The following is a 19,052-nucleotide window of genomic DNA, read 5'->3' as shown; positions in this document are numbered from 1 at the left end:
TATTATAGGGGATTATTCATTGGTAGAAGGAACATGCCTTCTTTTTTTCATCTTTAAATCATTATTTACTAAATAAACATAGTCTGGATAAAGCCTAAAGAACTCTTTTATGACCTAACTTGTTAGCAAGAGGAGAATATTTAGATATAATTTTAATACTTGATAACATGCCCATTAGAATAGTTGAAACGTAGACTATCCAGAAAAATGAAAGCATGTAAAGGTGTCTCATGGACCCAGACATTTCTCTCATGGTTTCTGCTTTTCAAGGCATGCTTCTAAATGGGAAACCTAGCTCAGAATGAAAATAGTTCATTTGGGGGCTTCCCGTGATCTTTGTTCTTTCAGGAACATTCCTATGTAATAAAATGTTATTTGTATAACAAAGTTTGCAAAGAGGGGAATCACACTTATGTTCTGCAGACACACAGAGAAGGCCATATGGTAGGATTCCAGCAGAGGAAAATCCAAGTCGAGGTGAAGTGGCCGAGACAGAGAGCAGAGCAGCGGTTACAGGGACTGGGTGAGGGACAGACCAGTGAGCGATGAGGAGCGCCGGTGTCTCTGCGACGGAAACGTCATAGAACGACATGGTTGTGCAACACCCTGAATGGACCTAATGAGACCTCCATATCCCACTGCAAAGAATGCGAGTAAAATGTTATGTAAACTCAAATTCTATCTTTAATTAAATCTAGTATGTAATTATATACATACACACAAAAGAGAAGAAATACAAAAAAAGCAATGAGGGGGATGGGAAAGACATGCTTTCTGGTTGTAGCAAGCATGAGGTGCTCCTCTGGAGCGAAGCCTGCTTGCTCCACGGAGGCAGGGGGCGGCAGCTCGGGGGCCGAGCCTGCTTGCTCCACGGAGGCAGGGGGCGGCAGCTCGGGAGCGGAGCCTGCTTGCTCCACGGAGGCAGGGGGCGGCAGCTCGGGGGCCGAGCCTGCTTGCTCCACGGAGGCAGGGGGCGGCAGCTCGGGAGCCGAGCCTGCTTGCTCCACGGAGGCAGGGGGTGGCAGCTCTGGGGCCGAGCCTGCTTGCTCCACGGAGGCAGGGGGCGGCAGCTCTGGGGCCGAGCCTGCTTGCTCCACGGAGGCAGGGGGCGGCAGCTCTGGGGCCGAGACTGCTTGCTCCACGGAGGCAGGGGGCGGCAGCTCTGGGGCCGAGACTGCTTGCTCCACGGAGGCAGGGGGCGGCAGCTCTGCGGGCGAGCCTGCTTGCTCCACGGAGGCAGGGGGCGGCAGCTCTGGGGCCGAGCCTGCTTGCTCCACGGAGGCAGGGGGTGGCAGCTCGGGGGCCGAGCCTGCTTGCTCCACGGAGGCAGGGGGCGGCAGCTCGGCTGCTTGCTCCACGTAGGCAGGGGGCGGCAGCTCGGGAGCCGAGCCTGCTTGCTCCACGGAGGCAGGGGGCGGCAGCTCTGGGGCGGAGCCTGCTTGCTCCACGGAGGCAGGGGGCGGCAGCTCGGGGGCCGAGCCTGCTTGCTCCACGGAGGCAGGGGGCGGCAGCTCGGGGGCCGAGCCTGCTTGCTCCACGGAGGCAGGGGGCGGCAGCTCGGGGGCCGAGCCTGCTTGCTCCACGGAGGCAGGGGGCGGCAGCTCGGGGGCCGAGCCTGCTTGCTCCACGGAGGCAGGGGGCGGCAGCTCGGGGGCCGAGCCTGCTTGCTCCACGGAGGCAGGGGGCGGCAGCTCGGGGACCGAGCCTGCTTGCTCCACGGAGGCAGGGGGCGGCAGCTCGGGGGCAGGACCCTGCTGGTCATCCAGGAAAGTCAAAAGGCCTTGTGGCTCTTCCGTGGCAGAGAAGTGAACGAGGGCCCTGACGACCATCTGCCCTGGCCCCAACGGGTCAGGGGGGGTCACTGGTCTTCCTATCCCATAGTGAGCAGCTGCAGCAGGGATGGCGGGGACCAGCTCAGGCCCCAGAGGTGCAGCGGGTGCCAGAGTGGCTGCTGGAACAACTTCCCGAGACTCATCCTGATCTGGCTCTGGGGCCGGTGATGTAGCTCCAAGAAGAGAAAGCATCATCAGCTTGATTGACTTCCCTCTCGCCTTTCCCTTTCCCCACCACTCAGCATGGCCTGTGTTCAAGACCCAGCCCCTGGAAGGTGTCCCCAACAGAACCCCATGGGGACAGGGATCTGAGATAACTCACTCCTCTCGGCCCAACTACAATCTACGGAGGCTTCCTCAGGGTGGCCCACCCTGCCTCCTCCTCAGGCCCACATCAGTCAACCCCAGTCCTCCTCACCCCCAGCCTCTGGTTCTGTGGTCTCAGCGCTCTGCCTTTCTGGCAGCAGAAGCTGGGCACGGCGCAGCAGGTCCGAGCCAGGTGCATTGACCTGCAGGTAGGCCAGTAGAGCATGCAAGTTGGGATACTCTGGAGGCTGCACAAAATCCCCTGGATACCTTTCCACCCACATATCCAGGATGGCATAGATGGCCCTGGGGACAGACATAGAGGCAGAGAAGTCAGAGGACAGGGTACGCATCCAAACCAATATCCCAGGGAACCTATGTGGGAACCTGGGCCCCTGGGCTTCCAGCTCCTGTCCGAGACCAGTCGGACTCCTTGTCCACCTGCGACCTGGCAGTCCTGCCTGAGACAGGCCTGCTCCCAGACGGTGGGCTGGCCAAAAGCCTCTGGGAGTGGGAGTCCTTGATCAATGGGGTGAGCATTTCTGGACTTTTTAGGGGAGCTGGACACACTCCTCAGTCTGTCTCCTTGCCCACGAGCCACTTGAATTCAACTGCATGTGTCCAGGGAGGGGTGGTGTCTGGCCTCTTAATTACCCTCACTGCACTCGCCTCTGCTCCGTGAAGATCCAACCGAGGAGGGAACAAAGGGACTCTGTCTCTAGCCAGGCCTTCCCAGGACCCTCCCCATACCTCCACCGTTACCTCCTCTGCCCAGTCACTAGGTGCCATGAGAGTGGGTCTGTTTCCACTGACACTCACCTCCCACAGGGTGTGGGATGGCTGCTGCTCCCTGGGCTCTACTGGGTCACCACTCTCCCTGAGCCCCCTCTGAGCACCGAGTGCAGGTGCCAACAGACTGCTGTGTGATGGTTCCTAAATCCTGCGTTCTGGGTCCCAGAATTGGGGCAGAGAGAGGGCTGGGAGGGGGCAGGGATGGAGCATGACCCACTCAGGGGTTGAAGCTGTCCTCCATGCCCCTCTGCTCACACACCTACCCCAGGTCCACAGGGCACCTTCCCAGTTTCCAGTAGAAGCTCTCAGACCTTTACCGTAAAGCAGGAATCACAGAGGTGTGCGTGAAGGTCCAGTAGCCCCTCGAACTCACAGTACCCTTACTGCCCTGCTGGAGAGGGAAGGCCCTCCTGGAGCAGCCAAAGCTTACTCACATGTCGCGCTGGTCCTGGTGTCCGCCGTCCTCGCCATACGTGGAGTAATAGCGTCCGAATCTAGAGGAGGCCAGGGGGCATCACATGAGATGTCTGTGGATGTTGGCTCTCACCGCCTGACCCTCGACTAGCCTGCAGCCCTGGGGTGCTGTCTGTTCTGTGCAGGGATCCCATTCAGCTCCGAGACAATCGCCTCCACCTACTGGGGCTTCCTGAATGCTTGCTGAATGAAAGGGCCCCAACCAGCCCATCACCGACATCTGAGTTGCCCTGGCCCCTGCTCACCCTCAGGGTTGCCTGCTCTGGATTCACCCACACACAGACCCCAGAAGGAATCTCAGATCTCCCTTTCAGTGGCAAAGGAGCCCAGCTCAAGATCACAGTGAGAGTCAGGAATGAGGCAGAGGTTTCATCATGAGGGGCACAGGAGTGAGCAAAGAGCATGCCCACAGGCCCAACAGCAGACTTTTCCACTGGCGCAGGCTACCAAGTGTTCTTTCCCTACAAGACCCCACTGAATCCCTATAATACCTCTGCCCCAGTTAGGAGCAAGGGAAGCTTGGGGAAGCTTGGGGTCCTGCCAAGTCTCACAACCAGGCATTGGCCAAATCCCATGGAGCAGTTAGGGGCAGGGGAAGGTGCTCACCTTGCAAAGAGGAGGCCCAGCACCTCCTGGGTGGTAGCAAGGGTGCGATGTATTTCGAGAAACATGTGAACATAGTTTAGATCTTGTTTTATGACGGCAGTCACCAGGTAATCTATTATGGCCTCCAATGAACTGGCACGAGTGTTCCATACTATCAAGGTCTTATTCCTCTTCCTCGTTGAGCCATTTTTCCCCTGAGGTGAATCAGAGGAGACATGAGTCAGTGCTGTGGCCACCAGGAGGGTTGGGGCTTGGAGGGCAGAATGAGCCCCCAGATCTCAGGGACTTCGGCAAGAGGTGGGACAAGAGAGCCCAGAGTCCGAAAAAGAATCGGGTGACTCAGTGTCTCATTGGGTTCAGCCTAAGGCTCTTGGTTTTGCTTCAGGTCATGCTCTCCATGTCCTGAGGCTGCGTTCCTCGTAGGGCTGTGTCCATAGGGCAGTGTCTGCTTGAGGATTCTGTCTCTCCCTCTGCTTCTCCCCACTCTCCCCCGGACTCCCTCTCAATCCATCCATCAACCAATCAATTAAGAACCCTTTAAGGAAGGGGTGTCTGGGTGGCTCAATGGGTTAAAGCCTCTGCCTTTGGCTTAGGTCATGATCTCAGGGTTCTGGGATCGAGCCCCGCATCGGGCTCTCTACTCGGTGGGGAGCCTACTTCCCCTCTCTGTCTCAGCCTGCCTCTCTGCCTACTTGTGATCTCTGTCTGTCAAATAAAGAAATAAAATTAAAAGAAAGAAAGAAAGAAAGAGAGAGAGAGAAAGAAAGAAAGAAACCTTAAAGCAAAAGAGAATATGTTCTTGGTATCCATACAAAGAATTGAAAAGGGGTGCCTGGGTGGCTCAGTGGGTTAAGCCGCTGCCTTTGGCTCAGGTCATGATCTCAGGGTCCTGGGATCGAGTCCCACATCGGGCTCTCTGCTCAGCGGGGAGCCTGCTTCTCTCTCTCTCTCTCTCTCTCTCTCTCTCTCTCTGCCTGCTTCGCCATCTACTTGTGATTTCTGTCAAATAAATAAATAAAATCTTTAAAAAAAAAAAAAAGAATTGAAAAAAATGATGTCTGAACTTGCTAGTATCTCAGGTCCTTTTGTGAGCGGAGTATTGGTAGCACGTCCCTGCATGAGTGGCATGGATCCTGTGATTTCTGATGACATAGCCCCATTGTTTTTATTTTTTTAAAGATTATTTATTTATTTATTTATTTGACAGAGAGAGGTCACAAGTAGGCAGAGAGGCAGCCAGACAGAGACGGGGAAGCAGGTTCCCCGCTGAGCAGAGACCCCAACGTGGGCCTTGATCCCAGGATCGTGAGACCATGACCTGAGCTGCAGGCAGAGGCTGAAACCACTGAGCCACCCTGGCACCCAACATATCTCATTCTTGAGATGAGAACACAGATGTTTTAGGTGAGAGGGCTTAGGATAGGAGGGCACGGAGGCTGTAGGATGCAGCACTGTTCATTGGCCACAGAAGGGGATTATATCCAGTCCTGCCCCTGTAAAGGGCTCGATGCTGGTGATAAATGACTGGCCTTCTGGACTACCATGCAGTGCAGTGAGGCCCCTGTTCCTGACCCTAGGGGACCCAAAGATGTGTTCCATCAAAACAAAAGCACAGAGCAAGAGACAGAGTACCATGGGCCCCATGTCCCTTTGGATCAGAGTCTCCCAACTCACCCTTGCAAATGATCATTTGCAAGATTTGTATAACATGAGGAAGTACTGTTGGGCCACCTGGGAGCACGAGTTAGGAAAATGCCTAGCACAGGGCAAAAGGAGTCTAGATAAACGGGATGAGATCTGGTCTAAAGTCTCTTTAATGATATTCCTATAAGTATGTGGACAATGGCTCTACTTCTGTCCAAGGCGTGGGCAGGACCATGAGGGCCAGTTTGGGGAAGAGATGGGATGCAGATTCACAGGAGTACAGGACTCTAGGAGGCCAGGCTGGCTTCTAGTAAGTGGGGCCCTTGGTGCTGCATCGGATTCCCAGGGGTCGCATCTCCCCAGCACCTGCACTCACCCTGAGCCAGCGCCAGACTCTGTTGGCCGTGTGCGGCTTCTTGTCCTTTGGGGAATGAGAGCACGGGATGTCAACATTCAGCTCCTGCACCATGTCCTCTGGAGCGTTCTGTAAAGACAGTGCCCGGCAGCCAGGCCGGAGACCTTAGAGCCCTGTCTGGAGGCCTTTGCTGGTCTTCAGACCCAGGGCGCTCCATTCCAGACACATCGCAGCCCAGGTGGCAGAGCCCTCCCCCAAGGAGAGAAACGTGGCCCAGCTTCAGGGCCTTGGATGTGCTCTGGCACAGCTAAGAGGCACCTCAGGAATCCCCGGTGTACCCAGCCCACCATGACATTGGTGTGAACAAGAAGGGATCACCAGGGTATCCACTGTGCTCACCCTCCTCCAGCCCATGGGCGGGAACCCCCACATATCCCTCCTCCCCTCAAACTCCAGAGGAAGGGATGGGGCTTCCCTAGGACGGTTCAGAGGGGTGGGCATCGCCTAGTCTCCTCAGTAGTAAGTACCTTATGGCGTCTCCCTCGAAATGTGTTGAGGCATCGGGGGGGTGGTTTCAGCCAATGTCTACAGCATGGGAACAAGCAATTTTCCTGGGAGTTCTGGTTCCCAGAGCCCCGGGATGTACGTAGACAGGATGAAAACATCTTTCTGTCTCAGACGTTTCTATCTAAATAGCCCTGACACCGGACTAGAGTGTGTGTCCTGGTTGCAGGGGTTATAAGTTGTGGGCCTTTGTGATCCAGGCAGTGACATCACTGCCTGTGATCCCCAACCGGGGCCCAATCCTGGTTGGACCCCTACACGAACAGTGCTCCTGTCTGCCATCTCCTCTTCCCCCTTCTGCATGCAAGGACACATCTCATCTGTACACAGTGACCCCAACACACCCCTCGGAACAGGCCCCCAGGGAAGGTCTGGGAGCAGCCAGTGCCCCAGCTTGCAAACACACCTGGTTTCAGACACAAGTCTTTATGCTTACCTGGTTTGGACCTTAGATAAGCCATTGTGCCTAACAGGGATGGTCTTCTCTGCAAAATATGGATGATTCCAGCATGTCTTTCTATCAGATGTCCACAGGCATAGGTTGAATAATAGCTCTGATGTTAGAGGAGTGCTGTCACAGGTAGGAAATACCTCCCAATTTCCTCCCTCCTATCAACTTCTTGGAATCTGCTACTAATCAGATCCCACCCCACAGTCCCTCCTTGGGTGTGTGTGTTTGTGTGCACAAGCACACTCGCTCCTGAGTGCACACATGTCTTCATCAGTGCTCATATTCTGGAGTCCCAGAAGACGACAGCCCCTCCTACAAAGGGCTGGGTAATAGCTTCTCAAGAACTTAGGCTTCGAATTTTCAATGAAATCCCTTAGTAAGGGACTGGCCTTGGCCCTTGGCCCTTGGCCCTTGGGTGGGAACAAGTTATGCGGATGATAGGGCTATGGATACATCCGAGGGGAGGCACCTACCTGAAGAAGCCTACTGCAAAGTTTCCATCGACAGACAGGTGCTTGATTGAAACATTTAGGTGTCTACCCCTGTCTGGGACATTCCTGACTTAAAAGTGTTCAAGGGGTGAAGTGGGGTGATATCCCAGGTGTGACAGCATGATCTCAGGATCCCGGGGGTCCGCAGAAGACCAGGTGGGCCCTGAATGCTTCAGAGTTCCCAGACATCAGTTAGGGAAAATGGCTGAAAACCATGAAGCTACATCCCGGCTTTCTACACTGTAAAGCCCTGTACTCCGAATCACAGCATAGTTGGGTGATCACTTTCCTGGGAGTGGTCTAGAAGAAGCAGAAGCCTTGGCGAGACCTCCGACACCTTGCAGTTGGTCAGTATGATCTTCATAGTCATCCTATGAGATGGTAGGGCAGGTGTTAGGACCATTTCAAAGATGAGGAGACTGAGGCTGGCAGGCAGAATAACAGCCCACCAGTGGCCCAGTAACTGCACAGAGCTGGGGCAAGAAACCAGGCTGCCTGGCCTGTCACTGCCCCATGCCACCAGGCACCCCATGCCTTGCTGTGTGCCAATCCTATCTGGGGACGTGGCATCCCTGCCCTCCAGTTTGTAATCTGTTGGCTTAAAAACAAGAGAAGGCCACCCCTTTTCTTATGTGCAGTTGGGGCTAGAGTGGACAAAGTGAAAACAAGGAAATGGAATAAAATAACAAAGTGCCTCCACCCCTCCTTCACACTCCGGGATTTATGTGAGCAACTGCTCTCCCCAACCTTGAACCTTGTTGCTAATCTAGTTTCCACATTCCTCTAGGGTCATTCCCCAGTGTGACAAAGGAAAGGAACCAGGCTCTGTGGTTTAACAAGGCCCAGCCTGGGCAATAATCCAGCTACATGAACCCAAACCGGAGGCCAATTAAGCAGGGTCTCCCCCGGTGCTCCCTCCTGGGAGGGGGTCCGCCTTGGTCCCTCTCCTAACTCCCCCCACTCAGTCCAGCTAATGTGGGCCACACCCAACAGCTAGGACTCCTCACCTGGGACCCCAAGTGCTGTCCTGAGAGCCCCGGGGACACTGCGTTCCCACCCACTGAAGGAAGAAATTCCCACTGCTACCCCACATGCAGGGTTGACGAGTTAGCACGAACAGCTGCGTGCTGCCGCAGGCATGCCTTGCCCTCCCCTCCCGGCTCGGTGCAAGCACACTCGCAGCCACGTGAGAGCCCTGGCCAGCACGCAAAGCCTCTGGGTTCACAGTCTCGTCCTGTGGGCAGGTGGGAAACAGAGCCGTGGCTGATCTGGGACCCTCAGAACCAGTGCTGGGCATGAGCGGGGTCGGGGGGGTGTAGACACTTGCCCAGGGGGCACCTCACCGGGTGTTCATCCCAAGATGCTAGTCCTGGGTTCTCAGGGATCAATGGCTCTCCCAAGGTGTGCTTTCCCAGTATTCAGATTCTGTTCCTACGAATGATCTAGGAGGGTAAAAGCATTCTCAATACACACGGTCAAGAGTGCAGGGGATGGTACAGCTCTTCGTCATTTTTTGGATAATCTCAGGAGCACCCTCGAGCCCTCCAACAGAGGGAAGCGATCTCCACCCCTTAACCGTGTCTCCTCAGTTAGCAGGGCAGGTCACATCTAAGGCTGTGTTGGGACTTAAGACTGCTGGAACCCGAACACCCAGTCAGTGCACCAGATGGAGCACTGCAGTTGGCGGATCTTTCCAGTTTCGTTTGGGTAGAAACGACTGCCTTTGTCGGACACTAGGTGGCTTCATTCAGGGCTGTTTCCAGACCTTGTGCCAACGCAGCTCAGGAAGCTTTTACCTTCGCTAATTGTGAGCTTTGGATTTGAGCACAGCTTCTGATTTGGTAATATTTCTGTTGATCTTTGGATGCATTGAATTAGACGGCAAAAGGCTGGAGCTAAGTTTCCTGGCAAACTGCCCCTGTCTCCAGCGTGCTCCCAGGGCAACGACAATAGGCTGGGGGAGGGGACGCTGGCGGGAGGGCAGCGCTGAGTCTCCTCTGGAAGACTGACCGTTCGTTCACACCTGAGTGAACCTGCCTCCAAGCCACCCTCCAGGAGAGCTTTGGAAGTAAGACGAGATGCTCATGGGTGCTCTTCAAACAGCTTTGTGATATCATAGGAAATGTGATTATTCCAAAGCAGCTGCAGTTGGACTCTAGGAAATCCTGTGTAATAACTCAGCACCGCCCCCCCACAGATGTTGAATGTGTGCGAGACACTGTCCAAGTATCATTCACCATCTAAGTGATCCTAGCTGCGCTGCCCCCTAGGGGCAAAGCATGGAACTAGACGTTGTCCTTGCTCTTAGGGATCTGACATTCCCATGGGAGAGACAGACGATCAGTAAATGAGCAAACACAAAACAAGGTCATTTTAACCATAGTAAATGCTATAAAGACAATAAGCCAAGAAATGTGATCAGGATTGCCTGGCTGCGGAGGACAGCTCTGAATGGCATGACACTGAGTAGAGAAGCCTCTGAGTAGATGGCATGTGAGCCAGTTTGAATGATGAGAAGGAGCCAGTCCTGGGAAGATGGGGGAGTAGTCCCCGCCTGCAGAATCAGCACATGCAAAGGCCTTGGGGTAGGAGGACTGAGCAGTGGATGCCAGTACAGCTATGAGGCAGAGAGTACGCCAGATAAGCTCCAAAAGAAGCAGAGCCCAAGCCCAGGGAAACCCTGACAGTGGGTTTGCATTTCATTCTTGATGTGATGGGAAACCACAGGAGGGTTTAAGTGGTGAACGGGCACCTTACGGTTAGTGCTTTTGGAACAATCCCTCTGGCTTCAATACAGAGGCACTGGGGCACAAAACCCTGGACGTGGCCAGGCTGTTGAGACTTGACTTGGGTCATCCGACAGGCTGAGGTCATGGAATGAGTCCCTTACACCTCTGGCCAGTGGGGTCTTTAGATGTGACCTACAGGGGTGAACCAGTTGGATCATGAAGCAGAACTGATCTTATAAAATGGGGAAAACATGAGGAATAGCCCAATGATTAACATGGGCCCCAGTCCCCTCTGCCCCCCGGCTCTTCCAGAGTGGGACAGACAGCACATAGGACCCTGGACTGGTAATGCTTCCCTTGAGGCCCTCTGTCCTTGGTGGGGTGACAGGAACAGTGGGACCCCTTGGCACACTTTCTCCTCAGGGGCTCACACTCTTCAGTGATCCCGTCAACCCTTCTTATCAGCAGCCTCTGCTCCCTTGCCGGATGTCCCTCCATGGAACCCCAGCCCTAGGCAACTGAGCTGTGCTAGAGGAAGCTGCAGACTCTGAAGGTTGGCATCTCTGTAAAGCCACAGCCTCCAGCCTCACCTGCCTCTCAGCTCTGACCCTCCACCGCCACCCCCTCCCCAAACTCTGGTCTCTCCGTTGTGTTCTCTCACCCATTCCCAATAACAGCTGTTCCAACTCCCCTGCTCACTCACACCTCTGTGGCCTCACCAGCAAATGAGCTCATCTGCTTTTCTGGTAAACAGAAGCCTCCATACGGGAATGTCCTCAGCCTCTGTGCTTCCTATCCTGCCCTCCCAGGACCAGACAGAGGCAGCTTCCCTCCCCCATGTCTGGCTTCCCCTCCCCTCCTGTCCTTTGCTTCCATCGCTCCTGCAGCTTCACCCCCTCCCCTCTCCCCACGTTCATCACCCACCCCTCCCAGCACCACTGGCCCTGGGACAAGTCTCTCTCATCTTAACCAAAAGCTCCTGGGATCCCTCACCGCCTTCAGAGCCATGTCTCCTGTCCCCAGCCCCGCCTCCTGAAAGTGCCGTCCATAGTCACCCTCTCCAGCCACTGCCCCCCCCACTCCTGACAGGAAAGCCTCGCCATCTTGATTTCTGTCCCCCCCCCCCCACCCACTGCCCCACTCAGGCCACCTCCTGTGTGGGCCACATCCTGACCCTACCTCTGGTGGGGTCCTCATCTTCGTCCCCAGCCTCTCAGCATATTTGACAGCTCTGACCCACTCGTCCCCCTCTAAATACTTTCTAGTTTCTCAAACTCTCCTGATTTTCTTCCCTCTTCTCTGGCCATTGCTTCCCAGTCTCCTTCCCAGGTTCCTCCTTTTCTCCTTTTCAGGTTCTTCCCATTTTCTAAAAATCCATGTTTCTCATTATTTTGTCCTAGGCAGATGATTCTCAAGAGAGGACAGTTTCAGGCCTCAGGAGGGATCTGGCAATGACCAGAAGAAATTGTGTCTATCACAAGTAGGGAGCTCTACTGGTAGAGACCAGAGATGCTGCTAAACACCCCGTAATGCATAGGACACTCTCCACCATGGAATTACGCAGCCCCAGGTGTCAGCAGTGCTGGCGTTGAGAAGTCCTGTCCCAGGCCTTTGTCTCCACTGCTCCATGCACCCATTCTCCTGGGCCAGCACCTTTGGCCCTACGTCTTTAGGTACTAGGTTTGTGGTGATGGGCCTCACCATCCTTTCCTGTGGCTTCAGAAGGGCTGCCTGCCTTCTGGACGTTATCATTTAGAGCTTCAGCTGTCCAAAACCAGTGTGACTACGTCTCCCCACGGCAACCCAGCCCACCACCACCCCCAGTCTGATTCTCTTCGTGTCCCACCTCCTGGAGAATCACACCAACTTCCATTCATCTGCTCACACAGAAGTCGTGGGATCACCCTCCACCACCCCTTCTCCCTCCCATAGTCGGTCTAATGGATGGTTCCTGCTGCGAATATATTCCCTCTGCCCGCTCGGCCCCCTCTCCTCTCTGGTTCAGGCTCCCAGACCTCCACCTACATCCCTCCAATGGCTTCCTAAGCAGGTTCCCACCCACACTCTCCCCACCACCTCCAACCCACTTCCATCCTGAAGCCAAAGCAATCTTCCTAAAATGTCAGTTGGATCATGTAACTTCCCTGCTAAGAGCTTTTCAGTGGCTCCCCATTGGCCTCAGGACAAAAGTCCAAATTTCTGACCATGTTCTCTCTGCCTTTGGTCATCTCGCTCATGCTTGTCTCTCCAGAAGAAGTTCTCACCATTTTATCCCTTTCCCCACCCTCCATCCCCCCCAGCACCAACAATGAAGTTCAGTCCCTGAAGTGGGCGCCATGTTCTCTCTCACCTCTGGGCATTTGCCACTAACGTCCCTCTGCTTGTAACACCGTCCTCCTGCTGCTCGCTAACTCCCAGTCACCTGCCAGGTCTGAACACAGACACCTGGCCTCCACACACCTTCCCAGGAGTCCTGAGTCCTTCTAGCTACACCACCCATACAACCCATGATTGCAGGAGAGCATATTCTCTCCTGCAAGGGTTCACCTACTTGGCTCTCTGCCCTAAGCAGTGACCCTCTGCAAGGGCGGATGGTCCCTGACTGGCTACAGGGCCAGCCACGGGACCCCGCATAGTGCCTGACACCAACTAGGTGCTCAGTAAACGTTTGCTCTATGAATAAATAGATGCTTTTTAAAAACTTTCAGAGGGGCACCAGGGTGGCTCAGTCAGTTAAGCATCTGTCTCCAGCCCAGGTCATGATCCCAGGGTCCTGGGATGGAGCCCCACATCGGGCCCCCTGTTCAGCAGGGAGCCTGCTTCTCCCTCTCCCACGCCCTCTGCTTGTGTCCCCTCTCTCACTGAGTCTCTGTCAAGTAAAGAAATAAAATCTTAAAAAAAAAACAAACCTTCAGAAGCTGAATTACTTTATACTGTGACAAGAATCATAATTCAAAATCACTGAAAGGCCCATTTAAGCTAAAATCTACAAGGGTTTCTCTACTAAGACTACTTTCTATATGGGTTCGGTTCAACACAGCAATTTGTGATTCTTCCAATTAAAGTGGCTTTTCCTCCTGAGGGATGAGGAGAGGAGAATGAATGGCTTGCTTGGCCCCCTAGATATCTCAGATGTCTACCCTTCGCACGAGCCTCAGGGCTGAGGACGAGTGAATTAGGGGAGATTCAGCCACGGTCCACAGATCCAACCGTTGAACTGACGAGTCACGGCGCTAGCTTTTTTTGTTCATATTTTAAATATGGACTCTTGGGTACTGATTTTTTTTTTCACTCTTTTAATTATACAACAATATCTTTATGTCCCCATGTTTTCAGAAAGGCCAGGATGGGTCTATCTCGGAGTGCCAACCAGAGTAGGGATGGAAATCTGTACCAGCCTAGGACAGAGTGGAACCAGGTCAGTCACCAACGCACAAAGGCAGGAGACAGGAAACGGAGAGGGATGTCACCTGCTTCACCACAACAGAAAGGTTCTTGCTTCTGACGGCATCTGCCTCCAGTTGAACAGTCCAGGTAAGAAGGCAGGCAAAGGGGTGAGTTCACTCTGCTGAGGCCAACCTCAGCAAACCCTTTGGAGCCCCCCTCCCCAACCAGTAAGAAAAGCTGTCTCCATATCTAGAGACATGTCTGGTTTTCTTTGAAGAAAACGGGCAAAGCAGGCTTCCTCCCACAGAGTACAGGTATCCTCCAACTACACAGATTGTCCTTTGGGTGGTGTATAAAATCTCTCCAAGGCCAGAGCTGCCCACTGTTGCCCTCACTTGGAGAGCCCTGAGCCCCTGCTGGCAGCGTTGGTGGTCCTGCCCCCTCAGGGAGCCAACAACCCAGACTGAGACTTACGGGTTGCAGAGTAGAATCTGTATGCTTGGGAAAAGCACCTCGGATAGGTTGTCTGTCCTTCAGCCGGGACATTCTGTCCTCAGCACACGTGGACTCTGCCACCTAGGTGTGTATGGGGGGCAGGCAGGACAGGGAATAGGAAGTGGGAAATCAAAATCCACCTAGAGCTTTCCAGCCAAAAGCTGCCTTTAAGCTAATGATTTCCAATATAAAATATTTATCACTAATCCTACTTTCAAAACTCTACATCCAAGAAAGACCTGTGCCAGTACTTGTGGTATTAATAACTTAGAAGGGAAGCCTCCCCTAGATGGTGAAGGGTCAAAGCTGAACAGATTGTTCTGAGTGCCAAGAGCCTCTGTCTTAGAAGTTTCTTCCTCAAGGTGGGCCTTTCCCTGGATGCCCTTCATGGACCTCCACCCCCAACCCACTCTCTCCTGGCAGGCCTGGCCAGTCACCAACCTCAGGCCCCTGCACAGTCCATTCCTTTCCCTTCCAGGTAGAGCAGTGACGCTATTGTCTACTGGACCACATCCTATGATGACAACCCCTGCGGAGGCAGCACACAGAAAAGGCTGACCTTAGTGCCAAACAGACCTGGGGTCACGGGCTGTTACTGCCATTTGCTGGCTTTGGGTGTATTAAATTCCTCCGGCTTCAGCTTCATCATCTATAAAATGAGTATGAACCACTTTAGTCACAGACCCTTGAAAGTAACAGAAATCTATTTAAACTAATTTGAGCAAAAAAAAAAAAAAAAAAAAAAAGTAATTTACTGAGGGAGTTCTGTGATATGTCATGGGACCCAAGGGAGAGAGGAACCAACTAACTAGTAATTTCCAACCACTATTCCTGAAGGTGGAGGAAGAGGGCAAACAACAGGCTACCTGACACACAGTAGATTCATAAAACATCAGCAGCGGTTGCTAAAAAGCTACTGGCACCTTGTCCCAGTGTCTGTCCCTGAAAACTGAGGGTGACAGAGAAAGAAAGACATTTTCCCACATTTGTGAACTTGGTATCTGTTCTGTCACCATCCTTCATATTCCCACTTAGACAGTAGAACTTTCCAGGTGCCGTGAGAGATTTCTATCTCATTTGGGTCATTTCCCCCACCAGATCCCAATTTCTTTCTTATATGCTCTGCAGCAGGGGCAGAAGGCACGGCGGCTGAGCTGCAGAGAGGAGGAGCCTGGGGTCAGGAATGGCCTCCATCCTCCCCGCCTCCCACGGGCCATCGCAGATAAAGCCTTGTGCTTGGGAAGCTGCAGATACGTAGGGGAACACAGAGGGAATGGTGACCAGGGTCCATGCCCCACCTGTTTACTATCCCTATGGCTTCCAGTCTGGGGTTGTGCAGACTTCCCCAAGGCCCAACCCCAGCCCCCGCTCTCTCTGCCTTGTGGGTGGTTGTTTCCCAGGTTCTCAGAGTAGCACGGCAAAAAGCCAGCCACCTCAACTGTAAAATATTCTATAAAGCAACATATGATCAGCCTCAGTCCCACAGACAGACCCACTGCCTGGTGTTGAATCAGAACTTTGCAATCCCAAAGACCCAACTTTATTTTTTTTTTAACTTTTTTTTTTTTTTTTTTTACATAGCTGTTTAAGCCATGGCTTTATTTTTTTTTTTTAACATCTTAATTTTATTTTTTTCAGTGTTCCAAAATTCCGACTTTAAATCCAAACTCCATCATCTGCTAGTTGTGTGGCTGAGAGCAAATTGCGCTATTCTTTTGTTCCCCCATTTTTTTAAATTATGGGAAAATACATATAACATAAAATTTAGCATTTTAATTGTTTTTCAAGGCATAGTTCAGTGGCATTATACACGATCCAGACTTCCCCACCATCCATCTCCAGAACCCTTCTTGCCTTGCAAAACAGAAACCCTGTATCCATTTATATTAGTCCGGGCTCTCCACAGCCTCGAAGGCACATCCAGAAATAATGCTTAACCAGTTATCTGGGCAGCCCCGTGGCCATAAAATTAACCATCACACCATTAACACTAACTCTGTCTTCTCCCTTCCTCCCAGCCCCTGGCAACTACTGTCCTACTTTCTGTCCCTGTGAATTTGACTACTCTCAGCATTTCCCATATGGGGAGCCATACCATATTTGCCCTTTGGTGACTGGTTCACCGTTTACTTTACTCAGCATAATGTCTTCAAGGTTTATCCATGCTGTAGCATATGTTGAAATTCCCTTCTCTTTGGGGACTGATTAATATTCCCTTATATGCGTACGCCACATTCTGTATACCCGTTCCTCGACATTTGGTTGCTTCTGCCTTTTAACTATTATGAGTAATCCTGCTCTGAGCATGAGTGAACAAGGATCTTTGAAGATTTCACCCGATCTTTTAGATATATATCTAGAAGTGAAATTGCTGGACCTTATGATAATCCTATATTTAGTTTTTAAGGAACTACCAACTAGTTTTGCACAATGACTGGAACACATGCCCACCAATGGGGCACAGGGCTCCAATCTCCCCACATCCTCTTCTGCCCTTGTTATTTTCTGTTTGTTTGTTTTTTGATAATTGCCGTCCTATAACAGGTGTGAAGCATCATCTCATTGTGGTTTTTTCTGTGTTTCCCAACTAATTAGTGCCATCTTTTCATGTGAAGAACCGCCATTTGTGTATCTTCCTTGGAGAAGCATCTACTCAAGTGCTTTGTCCACTGGGCTGTTTGAGTTTTCCTGTCGTTGTGTTTTAATCTTAAATATATATATTTCAATATATATAAGAAGGTTTGTGGTTGTCAGTGATCAAGATGGCACCATGAAAATAAAATCTTTAAAAAGGAAAAAGAAAAGAAAAGGGGTACCTGGCTGGCCCAGTTGGTTAAACGTTTGCCTTCGGCTCAGGTCATGATCTTGGGGTCCTGGGATTGAGCCCCGCATCGAGCTCCCTGCTCAGTGGGGAGCCTGCTCCTTCCTCTCATCCTCCTCATGCTCTCTGTCACTCTCTCTGACTCTCTCTAGTAAGTAAATAAAATCTTTAAAAAAGGAAAAAACAGAAAAGATGGCACCAGGAGCTGGTATTCAACTCTGGCTCCTACACTTTCCATTGAACTATGCAATGTGTTCTCATCCACTGCCACAGTCCCAACATTTGCACACTGACTGCCATTCCTTCATCTTCGACTCCACCCCCCTCCCTGAACAGAAGGTAACAATCAGAGTCATCATTTCTGCCTAATACCAAAGCCATGAGACTCTCCCCCCACTTTCCAAATTATTCCTGTAGAAAAAGAGCTGTTTGAGGGGCACCTGGGTGACTCAGTAGGTTAAGCACCCAACTCTTGACTTCGGTTCGGGTCATGATCCCAAGGTTGTGATCTTAGGGTCATGAGATCGAGCCCTGCATGGGGCTCCGTGCTTAGCAAGGTGTCTCCCACTTGAGATTCTCTCTCTCCCCCTGTCTACGCCCCTCCCCCTCCCAAAATAAATAAGTAAATCTTTTAAAAAAAATACATACAGAATAATACCTGCAGTGAAGACAGAGTCAGGTTTAACCCCAATCTCAAATTGCTTCTGTTTCTTGAACTCCTTTCGGAAAGCACACTAGAAACAGAAAGAAATTCCAAGTGAGTTAAGTCTAAGTGACAGAGCAAAGTTTGCCAAGCACTCTCCTGTTGTGTTCAGAACCTTGCTCCAGGTGCAGGTTGACTGGGACAGTGCTCCCCTCCCTGCCCCAGAGCTCGCCATAAGCTGCACTGCGGAGCGATCCCAGGACATGGGCCAGTAGACAGGTTCCAGCGGTCTGCTGCCCAGATGCTAGACAAGGAAAATAGCATCATAATGTGTCAGTGAGGGTTCAAAATCAAGGGTCAGGCTCAAGGTCTTTTTTTGTGTACCCTCGTCACTTGCTTCACATAAGTCTCCATCGCATGAAATAATGTACGATCGCTGCTCCAGGAAATGCATCTCCTGATTCTGACATAAAAGGACATGTCTGGTGCCTAGCTTAGTTTCAGGGATGAAGCCAATAAACATGGGTGATGTATGCATTGTGGACAGAAATAAGGCTCCCCAGAGCCTCTTTGTCCTAATTGCTGGCTGTTAAACTTTGTACTATACCCTGAAAAAAGGTGAACAGAATTGCTCTGTTAAATTGGTGAAAAACTTTCCTAATATGAGATAATTGATAGATTGTCTTATATAATATTTTAATGCAAGGCAATGAAATCATAAAAAAAAAATAACACCCACAACACCTTCAGATTGCAGTTTTCCTTTCCATAGAGATTTGTCTTCCCACAGCTGGAAGCTAACATCCTTGTTTACCTTGAGTGTCATAGGATTCATCATTCCCTGGGCAGGTGACACTGGGTCTTCTCAGCACAAGCCCTTACTCACAGAGGAGACAGGAAAACAGAGCAGAAAATCAGTCTTGGATCTTCGTTACTCCAGATTTGTGAGAAAAAATTCTATTTACAGACTATAATAACCTCTATTTTAAAAAAGATTTATTTATTTTAGAAAGAAAGAGAAAGGAGTGAGGGACAGAGAGGGAGGGAGAGAGAATCTCAAGCAAGACTCCCACCCCGATGCCAAATGAGGAGACCAACACAGGGCTCGATCTCAGATGCTGAGATCATATGTGCGCGCACACACACACACACACACACACAAAACCCACATCCCGTAGCATTACCACACTACTTAAAAGATATTGACTGTATTCTTAGCCCCACTACACAGTTTCACAGACTGGGTCACAGTTCTGAACAATGGTGAAATAACTCCTCCAATCTTGGGAAGCTCCAGAAAATTCTGCAGAGTGGTAGGATTTTAACTGCAGCAGGCACAGGATAGCCCTGGCTCTGTTCTTCTACTTTGCGGAATAGCTTCCACCCAAAAAGGACTCCACACACGATTCTTCCGATCACACCAGCACATGTGGTTGGTGAACATGGCCTCCATGCCGGGAAA

General features: G+C 51.8%; 1 protein-coding gene and 1 long non-coding RNA gene across 2 annotated transcripts; both read right to left on the bottom strand.

The window, feature by feature from the left end:
* Positions 1–1,353: 1,353 nt before the first annotated feature.
* Positions 1,354–3,635, bottom strand: LOC309857926 (uncharacterized protein; the record flags this gene model as incomplete). Its single annotated transcript, XM_082750634.1, has 3 exons — positions 3,365–3,635; positions 2,251–2,444; positions 1,354–2,005 (listed from the first exon to the last, which is right to left on the bottom strand). Coding segments are annotated over exons 1-3 (848 nt in total), but the record flags the coding sequence as incomplete, so codon positions are not given.
* Positions 3,636–4,015: 380 nt separating this feature from the next.
* On the bottom strand, positions 4,016–17,059 carry LOC309857929. The gene is made up of 6 exons (XR_014307970.1): positions 16,943–17,059; positions 8,859–8,957; positions 7,010–7,886; positions 6,537–6,594; positions 6,031–6,138; positions 4,016–4,204 (listed from the first exon to the last, which is right to left on the bottom strand). It is a non-coding gene; the product is annotated as an uncharacterized lncRNA (long non-coding RNA).
* Between the last annotated feature and the right edge of the window lie 1,993 nt (positions 17,060–19,052).

The sequence above is a fragment of the Mustela nivalis genome (assembly GCF_964662115.1).
Source record: "Mustela nivalis genome assembly, contig: HAP1_SCAFFOLD_1553, whole genome shotgun sequence".
Lineage (NCBI taxonomy): Eukaryota > Metazoa > Chordata > Mammalia > Carnivora > Mustelidae > Mustela > Mustela nivalis.
This window is presented reverse-complemented; position numbering and strand designations above follow the sequence as displayed.